The following is a 22416-nucleotide window of genomic DNA, read 5'->3' on the forward strand; positions in this document are numbered from 1 at the left end:
ACAGTAGCAAGGCTGAGGACTGAATGGGGCAAGGAACCTGAACCTTCTGCTCACCCTCAGAGGTGAACCCATCAGCGAGTGCACTGACGTAGGCTGGAGATAAAATATGGGGGAATCTGCTGCTGCCCATCCCAGCCCATCCCTGTTTGGCCACCTCTCCTGTGTGGGGCTCTGCACAGAGTCTCCCATGGGCACTCCTCCCCTGCACATCTAACCCTGTTCATGTTCCTCATTCCTTTGGGGCCCCTCCCGCCTCACTGTCAGGATAGACTTTGAATGCAGCAGCCATTCCCGGCTGGCACCTTCACTGAAGTCCCCTAAACTAAATGCGACAGAGGAAAACAAACCCTTGTAATTAGAAGGCAAGCACTTCTCCCTCGAGAGAATGACGGAGTGACGTGCACAGTTTTTTATAAATCCCACGTGCAGCTCAGTTTTCCTGCGTGATGTTATCCTTCCTGACCACACAGAGTTAAATTGAAGGGGAAACTGACAGGAAACAGAACAATGGCAGAGAACAGGTAGTCTCACAGAGAGTGCAAAGGGTGCTGGGGGAAACAATGGGGAGGCTGTTCACCGGGAAAGACCCCTGGCCTGGCTCTAACAAGTCTGGCAAAGTCTACTCATTCCCAGGCTTTGCCATGCACCAAAGGGGGTACTAAAACCGCAAAGATGTTGGCCAAGGAAAGAAGAGAGGTTGTCAGGGGCTGCCCAGAAAGTGTCAGGGAGCGCTGACGGGGATGCTAGGAGACGCAGCAGGCTGTACCAGGGCAGTCTGCTTCTCCCCGCCCAGAAGGTAAATGGGCTGAATGGAACTTACCCCAACTTACAAGGAAAGATGAGCTGAGCTGTAGCTCACGAAAGCTTATGCTCTAATAAATTTGTTAGTCTCTAAGGTGCCACAAGTCCTCCTTTTCTTTTTGCGAATGCAGACTAACACGGCTGCTACTCTGAAAAAAGGAAAGACGAATGTTTAGAGAAGGGAAAATATGTGCATGGACCTTGATGGTTTTTATCTTTTACTCTAGGTGCTTTGTACCTTTGGGGGAATAAATACTGCTTGGTTTTGAAGAAGCTGGTTTGGGGGGCACTGTAATCAACTGTCTGGGCACAGTTCCCCAGAGGTAAACGGCTTACAGGTGCCAAAGCCCGCTGGGCTGCTTGCGTGAGCCCCACCGCGAAAGGGGGGCACCCGGAGAGCCGGGGGCGGGACGGCCACGGCCACATCCCCAGGATACAGCACCTCCCTTCGGCTGTGCCTGCCCCGACCAGGGTGACCTGGCCGCACCGCGCGGAACACCAGTCTGCCGGGCGCCCGCGGGCACGACCGCGCCGAGCCCCGGGGCCGGGGCCGGGGCCGGGGCCGGGGCAGCCTGCTCTGCAGACCCGCGCCCCCTGGGTTGCTATCGGTCCCGGAGAGGGGCAAAGCCCCCGAAATCAGGACCCCCGGCCGGCTGCGGGAAAGGGGCAGGAAGCCGGGCCCCTCCCTGCGGGGTGCAGGCCGGAGGGGCTGACAGGCCCTGCTCCCCCAGCACCCCCCAGCGGCGCTGGGAGCCATGGGAGGATCTGGGCCAGACCCGCCCCCCCTGCCCTGGGCGAAGGCACCGCCCCCCCCATCGATTAGCTCGGCGATCCATGGGCCGGGTCTGGCCCAAGATGGCGGCGCCCATGCCCGCCGGCCGGTAGGGCAGGGGAGATGCTGCTGCGGCTGCGGCTGGGGCTCCGCGGGGCGCTGGGCTGGGCCCGGAGCTGCCGCCTGCCGGGCCCCGGCTGGAGCAGGGCGCTGAGCGGGGCCCTCCGCCTGCAGGAGACGGGAGACCGGCGCTCGGGTGAGCCGGCCTGCGGGGCCCGGCCTGCACGTGGGCCGAGGGGAGTGGGGAGCTGGGGGGGGTGGGGAAGAAGGGCGGGGAGCTGAGGGGTTGGGGAGGAAGAAGGGGGGTGGAGCTGGGGGGAGGGGGATGGGGAAGATGGGGGGGAGCTGGGGGAAGGAGGGGAGAGTTAAGGGAGGAAGGGGGAGAGGAGCTGGGGGAAGAGGGGGGGAGGGGTGGGGAGCTGGGGGAAGGAACAGGGGGGTGGGGAGGAAGAAGGGGGGTGGAGCTGGGGGGAGGGGGAGGGGGAAGATGGGGTGGAGGAAGAAGGGGGGTGAGAGGTGGGGAGCTGGGGGACGGAGGGGAGAGTTAAGGGAGGAAGGGGGAGAGGAGCTGGGGGGAAGAGGGGGGAGGGGTGGGGAGCTGGGGGAAGGAAGAGGGGGGTGGGGAGGAAGAAGGGGGTGGGGAGGAGGGGCAGGGAGCTGAGGGGAAGGAGGGGAGAGGAGGGGTGGGGTGGGGTGGAGCTGGGGGAAGGAAGAGGGGGTTGGGGGAGGGGTGGGGAGGAAGAAGGGGGGTGGGGGAGGAGGGGCAGGGAGCTGAGGGGAAGGAGGGGAGAGTTAAGGGAGGGAGGGGGAGGGTTGGGGAGGAAGAAGGGGGGTGGAGCTGGGGGAAGGAAGAGGGGGTTGGGGGAGGAGGGGCAGGGAGCTGAGGGGAAGGAGGGGAGAGTTAAGGGAGGAAGGGGGATGGGGGAAGAGGGAGTAGCTGGGGGAAGGAAGAGGGGGGTCAGGGGAGGAGGGGCAGGGAGCTCCAAGCTGGAGTGGGGAGCTGCGGGAGTTAAGGACCATGGGAGTAAGGGGAGGTTCGGCAGCAGTTGTCTGAGGACGGGCGGGGGGCAGGAGTTGCTGGTCGAGTTCTGGGCTGTGAGGTGCTGCAGGGGCGGGTTGTGCTGCGGGGGCTCCCTGCAGCTTGCTGCCAGGACAAAGGTGATGGGGGAAGCACAGAGTCCTGCAACTGGGAGATTGGCCCCAAGGGTGGGTACTGGTCCACGGGGGGAGAGAGAGTCAGGGGTACTTGAGGCCCCAGGACAGGGTGAATGCTGGATCCCAAGGCGCAGAGTATACTAGAGTGTTAACAGGTTGGGATAGGGGAGGACCTGCAGAGCCAGGAGCCTTCTGTGCAGGGGGAAATGCTGGGTCAGTGGCTTCTTAGTTGGCTGCTGGGGATGCTTGATCCCCGGGCACTGTGTTGGTGCATGCATCCAAATGCGCACAAGCAGCAGTGTTGGTGCCACAGGCTTGGTTACCAGCTACTTTAGCCGATTCCTGCCTCAACCTCTGAGAGAAGCTTCTGTGCCAATATACCATTGCTGCCTGTCTCCTGTTTGCCCCCTCTCTGTCCCGCCATGGAGCTTGAGCTGCTCCAAACCTCATATTGTCATCAGACCACATTTTGCGGTGTGTTGGTGACGCACATGAATAGGAAGTGACAGGGGGGCTGGTTAGTACAGATACAGTGTTGCTGTGGTCATCTGGGACAATTGCTTTAACGGACTGGAGAGCTGCTGCATTAAGACGTAGCGAGTAGATGGTGAATTGCAGGTCCTGTAATGCTCAGTAATGGACAACGTCAGCAGGAGCCTGCTATTGAGAGTGCTCTCCTTCAGACTCCCTGCTTCTCTGGACATGCAGCATCTTGGATTCTGGTTCAATTGAACATCTGCTTGAAATATTTTCTCTAGTGCCCCTGACACAGACCTAGATAGCTCACATATAAGCCCAGGCAAAGCGTGCTCTAAAGGCAATCTCCCAATACAAACTTATTTACATTATATTGAGTATATGCTTACCAAATCTCAAAAGCATATAGATGAAAGGTATTTATGTGTCTAATAAATCTTTGCTTTCTTCCATGAAGTTTACAACCCGCTTGTTCAGACAGCCAGAGGTTATGCGAGGCCTGTTAAAAAGAGGAAGCAAGGTATGGTAGAGACTGGATTTTGAGCACGTTTCACAATGTTTTATTCTTAATAACATTAAAATTGTCACCAGTTGGGGGTGGGGGGAAAGGATTCTTAGATTGGATATTAGGAAAAACTTTTTCACTAAGAGGGTGGTGAAACACTGGAATGCGTTACCTAGGGAGGTGGTAGAATCTTCCTTCCTTAGAGGTTTTTAAGGTCAGGCTTGACAAAGCCCTGGCTGGGATGATTTAACTGGGACTTGGTCCTGCTTTGAGCAGGGGGTTGGACTAGATGACCTTCTGGGGTCCCTTCCAACCCTGATATTCTATGATTCTATGATTGAACCCTAAAACTATTATTAGACACTTGAATCATGCTGCAGAAATCCTAAAAACAATTTTCAGACAGTAAACCTGCTGGGTTGTTCAAAAACCTTAATTGGACTGTCATTTCTCGAATACACAGGGAATGCTCACTGAAGTCATTAGGAGCATTTGCATTGATCTCAATGGGTTTGGATCAGAACCTAAATCCAGAATACTGAAGCCAGGAAATGGGATCGTATCAACTCCCATCACCTGTCTTATCCACAATCAAGTTCAATTCAAAACGGCTTTCTTGGTTTGCCCTTCACAGTTGAAAGAGCCATCCCCTCTTTTCTCTTGAATTATCTCCCTCTGATCCATTCCCCCTCCAAATTCTCTAGGGTATGAGACAGACCTGATCTGATGTGCTGTTCCCCATGTGTTGATCTTTTCTTTGCAGCTCTCCCCAGCCATCTGGATGACCTTCCTCCTACCATGCTGAAGAAAGATTATGCCAATGTCCCAATAATAGATAAGTATGTTGCAGAGCCAAAGGAAGGGGGAATACTTAATCACTTCAGAGATTTACAAAAAAAGAAAAGGAGTACTTGTGGCACCTTAGAGACTAACAAATTTATACACAAAGAAAAGGAGTACTTGTGGCACCTTAGAGACTAACAAATTTATTAGAGCATAAGCTTTCGTGAGCTACAGCTCACTTCATCGAAAGCTTATGCTCTAATAAATTTGTTAGTCTCTAAGGTGCCACAAGTACTCCTTTTCTTTTTGCAAATACAGACTAACACGGCTGCTACTCTGAAACCTGTTGTTATTCAGAGATTTAATTATTAAAGACATCCAACCACAGAAAGTGGTAGTTGTAATACTGCTAGCACTTACGTAACACTGTAAGTCATTCATCTAGAGAGAACTACAGAAGTTTTGAAATAATGGGTCAAGAGTCTGAAATTTACAGAAGTGGCCACTGATTTTAGAAACATAGGAACTTAAGAATAGCTATACTAGATCAAATGAACTGTAGCCAGTCCAGAGGGAATGAACAGAACAGAGTGGTCCATCCCCTGTCGTCCAGTCCCAGCTTCTGGCAGTCAGATGTTTAAGGATACCCAGAGCATAGAGTTGTCCCCCTGACCATCTTGGCTAATAGCCATTGATAGACCTTTCTCCATGAACTTATCTAGTTCTTTTTTGAACCCTGTTATTCTTTTGGCCTTCACAACATCCCCTGGCAACAAGTTACACAGATTGACTGTGTGTTGTGCAAAGTACTTTGTTGTGTTTGTTTTAAACTTGCTGCCTATTAACTTCATTGGATGACCCCTAGTTCTTGTGTTATGGGAAGAGGTAAATAGCTCTTCCCCAGTCGCTTTCTCCGCACCAGTCATGATTTTATAGACCTGTATCGTATTCCCCCCTTAGTCGTCTCTTTTCTAAGCTAAACAGTCCCAGTCTGATTAATTGCTCCTCATATGGCAGCTGCTTCACCCCCTCCTCATCTTTTTTGTTGCCTCTCTCAGTACCTTTTCCAATTCTAATAGATCTTTTCTGAGTTGGGGCGACCAGAACTGCACACAGTTTTCAAGGTGTGTACCATGGATTTATGGAGTGGCATTATTATATTTTCTGTCCTCTTATCTCTTTCCTAATGGTTCCTAGCATTCTGTTCGCTTTTTTGACTGTAACTGCACATTGCGTGGATGTTTTCAGAGAATTATCCAGGATGACTCCAAGACCTCTTTCTTGAGTGGTAACAGCTAATTTAGACCCCATCATTTTGTATATATAGTTGGGATTGTTTTCCACTGTGCATTACTTAGCAGTTATCAACATTGAATTTCATCTGTCATTTTGTTGCCCAGTCACCGAGTTCTGAGAGATCCCTTCGTAATTCTTAGCTGTCTACTTTGGACTTAACTTTCTTCAGTAATTCTGTATTGTCTGCAATTTTTGCCACCTCACTGTTTACTTCTTTTTCCACATCATTTATGAATATGTTGAATAGGACTGGTCCCAGTACAGGCCCCTGGGGGACACCACTATTTACCTCTCTTCACTCTGAAAACTGACCATTTATTCCTACCCTTTGTTTCCTGTCTTTAACCAGTTACTGTTCCATGAGAGGATCTTCCCTCTTATCCCATGACTAGTTAGTTTGCTTAAGACTCTTTGGAGAGGGATCTCATCAGAGACTTTCTGAAAGTCCAAGTACCATATATTCACTAAAAAAAAGAAAAGGAGTACGTGTGGCACCTTAGAGACTAGCAAATTTATTTAAGCATAAGCTTTCGTGAGCTACAGCTCACTTCATCGGATGCATCCGATGAAGTGAGCTGTAGCTCACGAAAGCTTATGCTCAAATAAATTTGTTAGTCTCTAAGGTGCCACAAGTACTCCTTTTCTTTTTTGCGAATACAGACTAACACGGCTGCTACTCTGAAACCTGTTATTATGCAAAATATATTCACTGTATCCCTCTTGTCCACATGTTTACTGACACCCTTAAAGAATTCTTATAGATTGGTGAGGCATTTTCCCTTTACAGAAGCTGTGTTTGACTCTTCCCCAACATATTGTGTTCATCTATATGTCTGATCTTTCAGTTCTTTACTCTAGTTTGAACCAGTTTGCCTGGTACTGAAGTTAGGCTTACTAGCATTATATTAGCTATCCTCCAGTCATCTGGTACAGAGGCTGATTTAAGTGATAGGTTACATACCACAGTTAGTAGTTCTGCAATTTCATATTTGAGAACACTTGGGTGAATATCATCTGGTCCTGATGACTTACTACTGTTTAATTTATCAATTTGTTCCAAAACCTCCTCTATTGACACCTCAGTCTTGGACAGCTCCTCAGATTTATTGCCTAAAAAGCATGACTCAGGTATGGGAATCTCCCTCACATCCTCTGCGGTGAAGAGCAATACAAAGAATTCATTTAGCTTCTCTGCAATGGCTTTGTCTGTCTTGAGTGCACCTCAAGGTCCAGTGGCTAGCTTCCTGCTTCTGGTATATTTAAAAATGTTTTGCTATTTTTGTCTTTTGCTAGTTGCTCTTCAAGTTCTTTTTTGGCCTGCCTAATTATACTTTTACGCTTGACTTGCCAGAGTTCATTCCTTTATATTTTCCGCAATAGGATTTGACTTCCAATTTTTAAAGGATGTCTTTTTGTCTCTGCCTCTTTTACTCTGTTTAACTATGGGGGCATTTTTTTGGTGGTCTTACTGTTTGTTTTTTATCTGGGGTATACGTTTAGTTTGATCCTCTAGCGTGGTGTTTTTAAATAGTTTCCATGGAGCTTGCACACCTTTCACTCTAGTAGTCACAAGAAAAGTTCCTTTTAATTTCTACTTATCTAGCTTCTTCATTTTGTATAATTCTCCTTTTTGAAGTTAAATGCTACTGTGGTGGGTTTCTTTGGTATTTTCCCCCCTACATGGATGTTAAATTCAATTACATTATGATCACTGTTACTGATTGGTTCAGCTACATTCACCTCTTGGACCAGATCCTGTGCTCCACTTAGGACTCAATCAAGAATTGCCTCTCTTCTTGTGGGTTCCAGGACTAGCTGCTCCAAGCAGTCATTAATGATATCTAGAAATTTTATCTCTGCATCCTGTCCTTATGGATACCTTACTTTCTGGGTGCCCAACTTGAGATGCCATGGGGGTCTGATTTTCAGAAATGCTGGGCACCCAGAGGAGGAATCTGTGTGTACTTGGATGACCCCTTCTAGAAATCAGGCCTTGAGATGTCTCAAGTTGGGTACCCAAAATTAGTGGTCACTTCTGAAATTTGGGCCCAACTGCATCTGTGTGGCTGGATTCTCTTGCCCACGTGGAATCCCACTGACTTTGGGAGGATGCTGCACAGATGTAGTTTGAAGGATCATGGCCTTAATCAGAATCCTTTTGTCTTTGAATGTTCACAGAAAGCTAATCTTCAGCACCCGGATTGCACGTCATGTAGGTTTTGGAAGTATCAGTGCTTCATAGTGAATTGAAACATTTCAGCCCTAGTATCCAATTAAAACAAAAAGCTACAAACTACCTCCACTCTTAGCAATGATTTCTTTCAATGAATGCAAGAAATGGTTTGATTTCCTTATTACTTTATATTGGTAGAAAGCCTAATCTACTCTATTTTAAAGCTCTTTGAAATACTTACAGAAATGCTAATCTGTTCTGAAAATCTAAATCAACCTTCTGAGTTAAAAACAAAATAAATACATTGCATGTTCTGCTTTGTTTTATAAATCAATCTCTGATCTCCCCGCAGGGTTGATGATGTAGTGAAAAGGCTGTTGTCCCTGGAAATGGCCAGCCAGGTTAGTGTCTTTCTGCTTGTGTAAATGCTGGGACTTTGGATGGCAGTGCCTCTGTAAGATCTGTCTCTATGCACAAAAAATTTCATAATTTACGTCTTCTGGTTTGTTAGTTTTGCCAAGTGACTTCAAACCTGGTGGTTAATAATTCACCCTGATCTGTTGGTAATTAGCTCAAAACACACCTGAAATTCACCAAAAAATTCTCTTGTTTATACTAGTAAAATACATGTATGTGCTATTATTTTTTCATATATTAAAATAAGTGAGAAAATGCTAGAAGAATCACAGAAAGAACCATAGGGCTGTTGAGTGCCAGCAAATGATATCTGCTTATTCTAGAAAATGATACACGGTCAAAGTTCATTTAAAATTCATTTTATTACTATTTTTCAAGTGCCCCAAAAATGCAGGCACATCAAAGACAAGAGATGGCCCTCATCCCATGGAGCGTCTTAGTATCTAAATTCAAAAATGTACAACAAGAATAGGACATATGCAGATAACATGGAGTTGTCCAACTGCACTGAGAGAGACCGGGCCCAGTTCCTGGTCCTTCATCATGCTGACAGGAGCTGGGAGCACTTTGGTGTGATCATGGTCAATCCTATAAACTGTTAAGTGTCTAAGTGCTGCTCAAATATTAATATCTGGGAAGCATTTAGTATTACTACCCTTGTGAGGTGGCGGAATACATAACTTGTGGTTAGGCTTGGAAGAATTTAATTCTTTTTATATAATTTTATGCATAATATCAATGTTTATTTTTAAGCATTTTTGTATTTTTTCATAGTTGCAGGAAATTGGGGGGGTCAGACAATTATTTAACGACTAGACGTTGAGATTCAAAAAGTTAAAACTTTATAACTTTTAAAACACAAATTGTCAAAATATACAAAGTAAATATCCTTAAATCAAACTCTACGTTCTCATGCAGCATTTTTCTTACCTTGCCTATCTGTAAATTTTGACTGTTATTGGTGGAAATATTTTTTTTCATCGGTTTGTGTGAGCACATACAGTGATGCCAACTTTTACCAATCAAAATCCAAACCTTTCAAGCCTAGGCTGGTGTTGCTTAATAGCAGATCTCTCTGGCTAGTTAAAGAGAGAAACTGCCACGGTTCTGAAGGGGAGTTGCTCAGAGATTCATCCAGCCCTGCTGGAATGCGCACGTCAGTGAAAGGGCACGAAGGGGGTTGAGTGTGAGCAGGCACTTTTCTTTCTACATCTCTGTGTGCATCTTTCTAGTGCTTACAGCTGAGACCTGAGTTCTTCTCTGCTATACTCTGACACCATCTCACACTCAGTGGCTGTCTTTCCCTTCACTCTTTGCTGTCTGAAGAAGCTCATGCATTGATCAAAGCCATTCATAAAATAGTTGGCTTTTCCCCACACTTCCTCTGGGCATGTTGGGTTGGTGTCAGTGCTTTGAGGCAGTGGGATGTCTTGCATCCAAAATAATCCCAAATAACAAAGCTGAGGGCCTTGGTTTCTGTCTGTTGCCCACAGAGAGAGAAGGTGAAGATAAAAACACAGCAGTTGATAGAGAAGGTCAGGAGGACTCCCAGTGACAACGGTTCCTTCGAGGTACAAAGTAAGTCCAAAAGCCAGAGGGAAATCCTCAATGAAGAGCATCTCTTTGCTTTAATCCAGCTGTTTCCCCTATCATTTTACCAAGGTTCCTGTGGGAACTACAAGAGCCACCTTTGTGGTAACACTAGGAAGGTGTCTCACCTGCAGTACGGCACTGGGGGATCCTCAGCATCTGGGAGTGTGACAGATGTAACATGCTTATCCACTGGCAAAGGGAGCAGTTTGAATTTTTCTAATGAGTGCCTCTGGCTGCTGTATAGAGAGACATTCTTGTAGCTCTCTGCTTCAGAGATCTGGGATGGAGGATTCCTCTGCAACTGTTTATGTTGCTGCAATACTTTTCCAGTAATACGTTTCTTCTGGTTTTTCCTCCACTGTTTCTGCAACTGTGATGTCCCATGCATATCAGAATGAAGAAATAGTCTGGGGAGGGAGTGCATGACAGAAATTGTGGCTTTTGAAAGATCACTGTTGGGTTTGGAAATAAAACTCCTTTCTGTACACATACCAATTGTTTAATGAAACCCCAAAGGATGGGTGCAGAGGTAGGGCTCAGGCTGCTGCATGACAATTCATTTGACAGGGTGTAACCTTGTCCAAAGTTTTGTATGGGGCAGAGAGAGGTGAATCCCTCCAAACATGTGACCCTGTGTTAAAGCTCCACACTGCATCTGGCACCCATTGCCACCCCTTTCCCCATCTGGAAAAAAGAGATTTGCCTCTCCAAGCTTAGTCAAAGTGCTCTAAGATGCTAGAAAGTTCACAGTACCGTCATCCTTCCTTCCAATGCTTTCCATTACAAACCTCTGCTAGGAGCCTTTCCAGTTACAACGCAGAAGCGCCACACACCCCAAAGGCAATGTGTGGGTTAACCAATTCCAAGCATCCACGTTCCACAAACCACTGCAGCGGGCAGTTTCAGCACAAAGACTGAATTGGCCAAGGAAACGAAACTTCTCACCTCTAGAGGCAATCCCTACAGGTCAAGTCTGATGTATATTGGTAGGGGGCAGTGGGTACTGCCATACTGAAATTCAGTACCAATTTAAATATAGCCATGTATTGTTAAACAGACTGTGCTTCTTCCTGTTCCTCTGAGATATCCACCAAGTGGAACAGAGTGAATATAAAGCTGTCAGCAGTTAAGCAGGGCATCAGGCATTTCAGCTGTAAAGGCAGGCTCTCAATTGTTATTAAAATCATCTCAATACATACTACACAATTTCACAATAATTTTAAACTGATGTTTAGGTTTTTGGTGTTTAATTTTGAAGGTTTGTTTTGCATTTTTTTTTTTTACAAATTCTGTACAAATGCCCAAAGTTCTGTGCAAATCTGATACCCAAAATGTATCCGCTGTAGTGTCAGAGAATGCATTGCTGCTTTTATGCAATCTCTTGTTTATCTTTTATAGCTGCTATTTTGACTGCCAAGATTCAAACTCACCAGGAGCACCTGCAGATGCATCCCAAGGTAATTCTCATTAGATATGTAATCTACAAATTTGAGACCAGCCAGTGGGTCTTGTACTTTGGTTCAGAATTAGAGGATTTGAATTGTGTGGGAGATCCTAATTCAGTTTTTAAAATGTCTGTATCTCCTCCCTTCTAAAGCAGTGAGGTCACTGGTAGCATTTGAAGCTGGAGGGTACTGTAGGCAATAGCTCATGTTTCAAGGATTGCTTTGAATTTTGCTGCACCAGACTGGAGAATCTATGGATCACAGTTACATTTTCAAAGATTGAAATTTGTCCAAATATGTTCCTGGAGCAATGGAAGCCACTGACTAGATGCATTTGAATTAACAGCTAAACTAAATCATGCTGCTAGTGCAGATAAGCTTTTCATGTGTTTTGTTATTTAACATTTTATATTTTTGTATTTCAGGTAGAAACCCATTTCCTTCTGGCTATAAAACGTTTTTACCAGATGGGATTTATCTCAATGCCTCAGTGGCTTAAAATCTAGTCTGTTGTTTCAAAACCTCCTAGGTTCAAAGTCCAAACTTGGTTCATCGGCAAAAACAAGTTTGTGGACAAGACACCCTTAGGTTCTTGCTGCAATTGTACCAGCTTGGAAATGTATTAACAAACATGCCCCAAAATGTGCTTCAGTTTCTCGCATTAAAATTGTTCCCCGTTTATCTTTAAGTTTATGGAATTAACGTCTTTAAGGTCTGGCCTGCACTCCAGAGTTAGGTTGATGCAAGGCAGCTTACTTCAACATAATTATGGAAGTGTCTATGCTTTCATTTTACTCCCACCAACGTAATTGTCCCACTACGCTGACTTAATAACTTCATCTCCATGAGCGGTGTAGAGTCAAGTTCGATGTCGTGGGGTCAATGTAGTGTCAGTGTAGACTCTGCATTGCTTATGTCAACTGTTACAGGCTTTAAGGAGCCACCCCAGACTGACAGTACAATCAATACAAGCACTCCTGGTGAGTGTATGCACTACTGACACAAGGAGCAAAGTGTAGACACACACAAGCGATGTAACTAGTGCAGTGGCTGTATGCCAGTATAAGTTTGGTCGACTTAATTTTGTAGTGTAGACAGGGCCTGAGAAGGTAAGGGTTGTTATCCTGGAGTGGGATCCAGCTAGTCCAATATCCAGCCTGTAGCAGCAGTTGTACCTTATGTTTCAGTAGAAAACAGAAACTCTTGCACGCTGTCAGCCAAGTACATTTCAAGTATTGTGCATATAGTGTCAGGTGGGGATTGCTTCTGACCCCTGCAGGAAGTTCTTATGCCCTGAAGCTGGAGATTCCCTCTAATAGCATGGTTGAATTATCCAAACTCCTTTGCAAAGGATGAACCAATGGACCCTGCCAGGTCAAACTGGTCCCAAATACTTCTGTAGGATTTTTGGAACAATAAATGTAAAAGGAAGCAGAGGTTTTAGCAAGTAAGACTTCCCCTGCAGTCTTTGGCACCTGGCCATTGCAGCTTATGCTAGCGCAGAGGAATGTGAAATTGAGAACTAAAAGGGAATACACAAATTGAAACTAACCTAGCAGAAAAATTGTAAATCAAATGCAAAATGCAATTTGACTTTTCAGATTTTCTTATAAAAATCTGAGGTGCCAGTTATATCATTTAAAGAAAACGGTTCTTAAAATATTACTCTTAACCTGACTGAGTCCCCGTCAGCAATAACCTGGGCTGTTGTGAACTGCTTATTGGGATGGAATTACAGTCTGACTGCAACTAATGAATATTAAATCCTCTGCAGGACAAAAGTAACCGGCGTCGCATGCTGATGGCCATAGATCGCCGGAAGAAACTGCTCAAGTATCTGCGTCGCACCCGCTATGAGACTTTTGAGCACACGTGCAAGCAGCTGGGCATCCAGTACACATTACCGCCACTCTATTGCAGGAGAATGACCCGGCGATGGGCCGCTAAGAAGGCTTTCTGCCTCAAGGTATGAAGTGGAACTAGCAAGCACAGCTCAGCATAGTTTCAAGGGGAGCAGGCTGGGGACTTGTTTGCACATCTAGAGCAGATTTTCCTGCTACGGGGCACAGTGGTTTGGATCACTGTGCTGAAGTGTGGGACAAGGGGAGGCTGTGACTATCCTAGGTTTCAGAGTAGCAGCCGTGTTAGTCTGTAGTTTTTTTCCACCAAATGCATCCGATGAAGTGAGCTGTAGCTCACGAAAGCTTATGCTCTAATAAATTTGTTAGTCTCTAAGGTGCCACAAGTACTCCTTTTCTTTTTGTGACTATCCTGGGTTTAGTGTTGCAAGTTTGAAGATCACTCTGGGATATGATTGGAGTTTGAAAAATTAGTGGAAGGTATGAGCTCTTAACAGCTCCATAGAAGGTGAGTTAGGAGCTGGATGTGCTGGAGTCACTGAGTGAGCTACAAGTGCAGCCTGCTTTTTAACTATCTGGAAGCTTCAGGTTTTGTTGCTGAATTGCTATGAATGAGATTCTGCTTTCCATTGCAAACGTGAGACAAATCCACTTCTTCAGAGTCCCACTAGAAGAATGAATATGTAGAAGTGAAAGTGTGCAAGCTTCTGTTATTTCCTGGGAAAGGATGTGGGCCTCAGCTGTGGGTCAGAGTGTAACTTGTCATCTATGCTCATGTAACTGAGAGCAGAAGCAAAAAACTGTATTTAAAAAAAAAAAAAAAAAAAAAAACCTGAAAACAAATACAGTACTTTGGCCCAGCAAAAGAACAGATGTGTGGAAATTAATATATCAACTGGAATTCTTGTATTTGGAGTCCCAGAAGGTGAGAGCATGTCAGGTGCAGTTGCTTTTATTGAGACATGTAGTGTCCCTTCTAAACCTTGATGTTCTAGGATTTAACGGATATTCCCTAAGTTCTTGCATGACTCTGACCTAATGATAGAACTGTGTTCAGCAGGGGTACACAATCTTCTTTCTTTCCTTGCCCCCTACCGCTCTCCTGCAGGTTTTCAATGAGGTGCAGAAACTGAAAGCACCCGAGAGGCTAAAGCAGAGACGAGAATGGCAAGCAAAAGCAAGGGCCGCAAAGGAGCAGACGCTGCAAAGTGAGGGGACCCCAGTATAGCAGCACCCTGAGCAGATCTTGCATTCTGTGCCTGCATGTGAAATGTAATTTGTCCCTCCAAAACGCAATAAATGATTTTAAAGCTACCATTTCCAATGTCTTCATGTGGGAGGAGGGTGTGTGTAGTGTGCCCTATGTATCGGGTGTAACCTGACTGTGCAACAGAAATATCCAGTGGGTGTAATGAGTAGTTTGAGGCACTACAATCAAGTGCGCTTTCTTGAGCCTTGTACTCACTGATTATGCTAACAAAACTTTAATTTTAGGGATCCCACTCCATCTTAGGTTGGCAAGTGATCATGTCTTCAGCATGAAGCTTCCTCCCTTTAGACAGGCGTCTAGCTCAGGGAGGGCAAACTACGGCCCATAGGCTGGATCCGGCCCGCGGGATTGCCAGCCCCATGGCGCAGCGGGGCTAAGGCAGGATCCCTGCCTGCCCTGGCCCCGCACTGCTCCCAGAAGCAGCCAGCACCATGTTCCTGCAGCCCCTAAGAGTGGGAGGGAGGCAGAAAGCTCCGTGCGCTGCCCTCGCCAGCAGGCGCTGCCATCTGCAGCTCCGATTGGCCGGGAACGGGGAACCGGGGCCAATGGGAGCTTTGGCGGTTGTACCCACAGGTGAGGGCAGCGCACGGCAGAACTACCTGCCCCACCCCCAGGAGCCACTGCCGGACACGCTGACTACTTCCAGGAGCGACGCGGGGCCAGGGCAGGCAGGAAGCCTGCCTTAGCCCCACTGCATGCCACTGCCACCCCAGAGCCACTCAAGGTAAGTGGCACCAGATTGGAGCCCACATCCCAAACCCCTCCTGCACCCCGTACCCTAGCCCCCTGCCACACCCCTCCTGCACTTCAGCCCCCTCCTGCACCCCAACCCCTTGCCCTGAGTCTCTTACTGCACCCCGCACCCCAGCCCTCTGCCCCAGCCCTACATTCATGTCCCTGCATACAATTTCCCCACCTAAATGTAGCCCTCAGGCCAAAAGGTTTGCCCACCCCAGTCTAGCTCCTCTTATCACACAATGCAGCGTTAACTTGGAGAACTCACTACCCAGTACTGCTGATGTCAAGAGTTTAGCAGAATTCAACCAATGATTATCCATAGAAATGTCAAATAAAGGAAAGGAGGGGCAGTTTCAGGAAGTTAGCTAACTTGTGATTTAAGACCAAGCCCCTGTAAGTTACACTTTGAATACATTTATCCTTTCGGTTCTCTTGCAAGTGAGAAGACAAAGCTTTGAGGTAAGTAGATCTTTTTTCATTTCAAAATGTACATAAATTGCTATTTTTAAATTTTAAATTTAATTGTTAAATTACTCTTAGTTATTAATCAGGGGGAGCTGTGTTAGTCTGTATCCACAAAAACAACAAGGAGTCTGGTGGCATCTTAAAAACTAAGACTTAAAAAGTCTTTAAGGTGCCACCAGACTCCTTTCTTGTTTCTTAGTTATTAGTGCATAATAGCTAAGTACAATGTGTGCATATTAATTTGTCATGCATCCAGAACTTTTAAAGCTGCTCTTTTGAGAAGCATTCTAGACCTTCAGAATGCTATGTTTACTTAGGGAAAATAGATATATTCACAATATCAGCAGTCTGATTGAAAAGTGTTCTGATTGATATGCCAGAGAGCTAGCTGAAAATTTTTCATTTCTATATCAGTGGTTCTCAAAATTTTGTACTGGTGACCCCTTTCACATAGCAAGCCTCTGAGTGCGACCCCCGCCCTTATAAATTAAAAACACTTTTTAATATATTTAACACCATTATAAATACTGGAGGCAAAGTGGGGCTTGGGGTAGAGGCTGACAGTTTGCAGCATCCCTCCTCCCCACCCTGTAATAACCTTGTGACTCCCTGAGGGGTTCCAACCCCCTGTTTGAGAACCCCTGTCCTATATTTTAATATGACAGTTTAGTAATTGGGAAACAGTCTCTCGAGAGAGAGAGAGACTTGGACTTCTTTGTATTTTCAAATATTGAATTGCATTTCTAACAAACAATTCTGTTTAGTAACTGATGTGTGATAAATTGGCACCTGTAGATAACTGACCGCAGCTGTAAACTCATGATTAAGGATAAGATTATGTCACAGAAGTCATGGATTCCGTGACTTTCTGAGACTTCCATGACATTGTCCATTTCAGCCCTGAGGCGTTGGGACTGCAGTTGGCGGAGGCGGTCCACAGCTCCCAGCCCCAGAGCCCTGAACCACCGTGGGGGGGCCTTGGCGCACTGAACCACCGCAGCAGCAGTGGGTCCTGGACTCACCCTGCCCCGGACTTGGGCTCTCATTCCTGCTCCTGTCCCTGGGGCTTCAGTCATTCTCTCCCCCTTCCCCCCCACGCCAGTCAAACCCTCTCCATTATTTTTAGTAAAAGTCATGGACAGGTTACGGACTTCTGTGAACTTTTGTTTAGTGCCTGCAACCGGTCTGTGACTTTTATTAAAAATAATCATGACAATATCTTAACCCTACTTGTGATGAATCTTGTGTGCTAACTTCAGACAACAGAGATTGGATAAGGTCATGCACCCTTTGTCTCCATTTCCCCATATGTAAAATGGAGATTACACTGACTGACTTCACATGAGAAGCGGAGGGCTAATATTGCTCTTTTATAAGTGCTTAGGCTTACTGGTTCTTTAAGGGGTAGATATGATCTCTAGCTGCACCTTGGGCTTTGTTTGCAGAGGCTGCACTGAGCACTAGACAATGTCCCAGACCGTGATCATCCAGCAACCTAGCTCCGTGGGCTCTGCCGTCATGTCCCCAACGGGTGACTGGAGCACCGGGAGGTACGAATGTTGTGCAGACTGTGAAACATGTAAGTACAGTACTTGCTGCAGTTGAGATGCATTTTTCAGGAAAGGTCTTTGATCTCTGAGTCAGGTAACAGGTCTGCCGACTGCTGAGACTCTTTGAAGTGCATCGAGCGCTGGGTGAGATTTCTGTGAAGATATTAAACATAAGAAAATGGAGAGGGCTGAGACCTGACTATGTGTTAAGGAAGTTGAAAACGGGAAGGGGTAGGTGTGCAGGGAAGGAGGAGAAATATAGTTCCTTTCTTAATGGGTCAATACCCCATGTTGGCAAAACTGCCTGATGAATGACTGACATCCTGTACGCAGTTTGTATGCTCTTGTTTTGAAGGCTGTTTAGGTACGTTTTGCCCAGCAATTCTGGCATGTTATGTGGCAAACAAGTATGGAGAGAACTGCTGCCTTGGCATCACTATTGGAGGCATGACGGCGCTGCGAACTCACATGCGTCTCTCTTACGGCATCCAGGTAGCCTTGCTTTTTGGAAAATTTCACTTCCTGTTTCTGTCTTTTGAGCAATGTTTAAATTAGGTCAGGCTATCCAAGCAGCAGGACTCTATTTAGATTGTGAAATGGACGTAAATGGATCAAGAAAGCACCAGTAGCACTGAATGGAGGGTAATCTTTGCTGTGGAGATGTTTAACATTGTCTGAAAATAAGAACATATCTGCTGTATTGGGTGAAAGTTAAAGTTCTGCACCCTAATCTGCTAGCGGGCAATGCCTGATGCTTCAGAGAAGGCCAACACCGCTAACCCCACCCCATTACACAATTCAACAGTGTGGTACATGGGAAGGAGAGATTCCTTCCTGATCGCTGTGATGATTACCTTGCACCCTGACTTTTGAGATTTTTATTACCCTTTTTTCACCATGGAGAACTTCAAATGTTATTGCTTGCAACACAATCCAGCTACGGTATTTGACTCTGCCTTCCTGTGGGCAGTGATTTCCATGGCCCACCACATACTTTGTGATATATAATTCCTTTCATTTGTTCTAAAATTATCCACCCCTTGATTAACTGACTCCCCACCCCTTAGCTTGTTTTCCAAGATAAATAGCCAAATTCTAAACCCATAGCACGGAAATGCTTCCTATGTTAACGACTTATCTGATCACGCTGGCTGACTCAACCCTCACCGGAAACTCCTTTGTGTCTAATGGTTCAACCAGATGATAGAATCAGAAGCATTACATGGATAAATCCTGTTAGTCCATCTGCTTGGTGGAGATTAAGGTTTCAGTTTGTAGAACAGAATTGATTATGAAACAACACACTTCATCTAGCTTTGGACCAGCAGCTTAATCATTTTAACTCCTTTGCTAGGACCTTTTGATAGAGAGTGATGTTAAAATCCCTGACTTGAACAGAGCTTAAGATCTTCTGTTAATTCCTTACCTACCACGCTTGCAAAACCTGCACAAATGAGTATGTTCTGTTCTGCAACAGCACAAATAACTGATCCCCTGTGGAGAGGGATATGCAGATCTTTTTTTTTTTTTTCTCAATCCTACAGTTTCTCTTTTTCTCCAGCAAATCGTTACATTACAAAACACTTGGTTACCTTGCTGAGGAAGTGGGGAGATGTGCTGTGCCTGCAAACAGTCTCTCCCTGAATAGGAGGCTGCAGTTAGAACTATTGGGCCTTAGCTCTGGTATTCCGCCCACGCAAACTGCTTCCCCTTTGCTTTGAGTCAGACAACAAATACCAGGGCTGTCAAGCGATTTAAAAAAATGAATCGCAATTAATCATGCTGTTAAATAACAATAGAATACCATTTATTTCAATATTTTTGGACGTTTTCTACATTTTCAAATATATTGATTTCAATTGCAACACAGAATACAAAGTGTACAGGGCTCACTTTATTTTTGATTACAAGTCTTTGCACTGTAAAAAACAGAAGAAATAGTATTTTTCAGTTCCCCCATTATAAGTACTGTAGTGCAATCTCTTTATCATGAAAGTTGAACTTACAAATATAGAATTGTGTACCAAAAAACCCCTGCATTCAAAAGGAAAACAATGTAAAACTTTAGAGCCTATAAGTTCATGCAGTCCTACTTCTTGGTCAGCCAATCGCTCAGACAAATAAGTTTGTTTACATTTGCAGCAGATAATGCTGCCTGCTTCTTGTTTACAATGTCACCTGAAAGTGAGAACAGACATTTGCATGGCACTGTTGTAGCTAGTGTCGCAAGATATTTATGTGCCAGATGCACTAAAGATTCACATGTCCCTTCATGCTTCAACCACCATTCCAGGGGCCATGCGTCCATGCTGATGATGGGTTCTGCTTGATAACCATCCAAAGCAGTGTAGACCAACACATGTTCATTTTCATCATTGTGAGTCAGATGCCACCAGCAGAAGGTTGATTTTCTTTTTTGGTGGTTTGGGTTCTGTAGTTTCCGCATCAGTGTGTCACTCTTTTAAGACTTCTGAAAGCATGCTCCACACCTCGTCCCTTTCAGATTTTGGAAAGCACTTCTGATTCTTAAATCTTGGATCAAGTGCTGTAGCTATCTTTAGAAATTTCACAATGGTATCTTCTTTGCATTTTGTCAAATTTGGAGTGAAAGTGTTCTTAAAACAAACAACATGTGCTGGGTCATCATCCGAGACTGCTATAACATGAAATATATGGCAGAACATGGGTAAAACAGAGCAGGAGACATACAATTCTCCTCCGAGGATTCAGTCACAAATTTAATTAACACATTATTTTTTTTAACGTGTGTCATCAGCATGGAAGCATGTCCTCTGGAATGGTGGTTGAAGCATGAAGGGACATATGAATTTTAGTGCATCTGGCACATAAATATCTTGTGACACCTGCTACAACAGTACCATGCAAATGCCTGTTCTCACTTTCAAGAGACATTGTAATTAAGAAGTGGGCAGCATTATCTCCTGTAAATGTAAACAAACTTATTTCTCGTAGCGATTGGCTGAACAAGAAGTAGGACTGAGTGGACTTTTAGGCTCTAAAGTTTTACATTGTTTTTGTTTCTGAGTGCAGCTATGTAACAAAAACCCCTATATTTGTAAATTGCACTTTCATGATAAAAAGATTGCACTACAGTACTTGTATGAGGTGAATTGAAAAATACTATTTCTTTTGTTTATCATTTTTACAGTGCAAATATTTGTAATAATAATATAAAGTGAGCACTGTACAATTTGTATTCTGTGTTGTAACTGAAATAGATATGTTTGAAAATGTAGAAAAACATCAAAAATATTTAATAAATTTCAGTTGGTATTCTATTGTTTAACAGTGCAATTAATCACAATTAATTTTTTTGAGTTAATCGCGTTAGTTAACTGCAATTAATCAACAGCTCTAACAAATACACATGGGGCACCTCAGAAAATAATACGCTACCATCCATGCCCTTAAAATAACAGTACCTAGAATCCATCTCTGTAGCGTAATATACAGTAGTGAGGACTGCCCCGTTCTTTCTTCAGTTGTGGCCTCACTGAGGAAGTCACTGATAGGGAGGGATGGTTAGTGGTATCTTTAATTAAACAAATTTAAATAAGTCTGTTAAGGAACTGGGTGAGAATTGGCCTTTGGAGCCTCTCACCTCTAAATCACTGTATGAAAATTGTCAAGGTGGTTAATGATCAAAAGTCATTAGTGTCTGACTGCGCTTTGCCCTAGATATGAAGTGAGTTTTAGTGGTCTCAATCCAGTTCCTATTGGCCATCAGCCTCCTGACAAACTGCTCAAGTGGCTTGTAGCTGAGAAAAGCATGTCCAGTACAGTTGGGGCAAGTCTGTACCTGGTACAATAATTAGGTTCATAGTTATGTCGGTAGGTATTTTTAAACAAAATCTGAAGCAAACCTAGTATTTTGAGGAATGGAGATGTACTATTCAGACAAGGCATTGCCAAGGGGAAATAGCTGCTTATATTAAAACAAAATTCCTACCTACAGCACACAACAGGTGTCCCCAAGCCATATAAAAGCACAAATCTGTGCTTTTACAGATTACAAATTATTTGACCATTTCAAATAAACAGCACAGAATATTGGATTTAGGATATGGTTGATAATAGCCCTCCCATTTTATCTGGGGTACGCAGGGAACCATCTGCAGGGACATACTGGCGATGTGCTTTTGTGGCCCTTGTGAGGTATGCAGAATGGCTCGCGAAATGAACATCCGCTGTCCACACTAAAGGTAAAGAGCACTGCGAAGTGGGCACTCGGTGAGTGAAATCCCAGACACGCCATTGTCCTTCTTCACGAGGGAAGAGGCATCAACTTTTGCATGATTGCCCAAAAGATCTCACTCTGTGGGCTAAGGCCCAGACCCCTCCATGCAGTTCCGGTGATTGGGATGTGGTATTTTCATTAGAGGATGTGGCTGCAGGGTGAGACGATAAAACTAGCATGTGTTTGTTGCTGGCTGATAAACATTGCTGAGTGGCTGACTGGGGCTCTGAAGTTCAGGGGTGGGTGGGCTCTGTGGGAGGATCTGCAGTAGCTGAGATGGATTTTGTCAGGGGTTAGGAGGGGGACGAGGGGTGGGCAGTATTTGAGGGGATGGGAGAAGGGGAGGGTATATGGGTGAGGGGATTGGGGTGATGGGGGCTGAAGGGGAGAGGGTAACTGGGAGAGGGGTTACAGTGTGAGGAAGGAACAGAGGTGTGGGGAGGGGCACAGGGGTATGTGAGGGATCTTGGTGTCATTGTGGATAGTTCTCTGAAAACTAGCTGCAGCGGCAGTCAAAAAAAGTGAACAGACTGTTGGGAATCATTAAGAAAGGGATAGATGATAAGAGAGAAAATACCATATTGTCTCTATATAAATCCATGGTATGGCCACATCTTGAATACTGTGTGCAGATGTGGTCACCCCATCTCAAAAAAAAAAAAAAAATCTATTGGAATTGGAAAAGATTCAGAAAAGGGCAACAAAAATTATTAGGGGCATGGAACGGCTTCCATAGGAGGAGAGATTAATAAGACTGGGACTTTTCAGCTTGGAAAAGAGACGACTAAGAGGGGTATGG

General features: G+C 45.1%; 1 protein-coding gene and 1 long non-coding RNA gene across 2 annotated transcripts; both read left to right on the forward strand.

Annotated features, from left to right (window-relative positions):
* The first annotated feature begins 1632 nt into the window (after nt 1-1632).
* On the forward strand, nt 1633-14650 carry MRPS15 (mitochondrial ribosomal protein S15). Its single transcript, XM_038378035.2, has 8 exons — nt 1633-1829; nt 3723-3785; nt 4534-4609; nt 8375-8423; nt 9933-10017; nt 11431-11489; nt 13252-13443; nt 14445-14650. The coding sequence occupies exons 1-8, from the start codon at nt 1697-1699 to the stop codon at nt 14562-14564; spliced, it is 777 nt and encodes a 258-aa protein (XP_038233963.1). The 5' UTR covers nt 1633-1696; the 3' UTR covers nt 14565-14650.
* A 1097-nt stretch (nt 14651-15747) lies between these two features.
* Nucleotides 15748-17852, forward strand: LOC122458252. The gene is made up of 3 exons (XR_006278177.1): nt 15748-15803; nt 17255-17359; nt 17715-17852. It is a non-coding gene; the product is annotated as an uncharacterized LOC122458252 (long non-coding RNA).
* The last annotated feature ends 4564 nt before the right edge of the window (nt 17853-22416 follow it).

The sequence above is a fragment of the Dermochelys coriacea genome, chromosome 19, assembly GCF_009764565.3.
Source record: "Dermochelys coriacea isolate rDerCor1 chromosome 19, rDerCor1.pri.v4, whole genome shotgun sequence".
NCBI classification, from domain to species: Eukaryota; Metazoa; Chordata; order Testudines; family Dermochelyidae; genus Dermochelys; species Dermochelys coriacea.

Bases quoted from the DNA above. Each gene is read 5' to 3' on its own strand.
- MRPS15 (XM_038378035.2), top strand. From the start codon at position 1,697: ATGCTGCTGCGGCTGCGGCTGGGGCTCCGCGGGGCGCTGGGCTGGGCC. The intron at 4,610-8,374 runs GTATGTTGCAGA...ATCTCCCCGCAG, and splicing joins AATGTCCCAATAATAGATAA to GGTTGATGATGTAGTGAAAA. The intron at 13,444-14,444 runs GTATGAAGTGGA...GCTCTCCTGCAG, and splicing joins AGAAGGCTTTCTGCCTCAAG to GTTTTCAATGAGGTGCAGAA.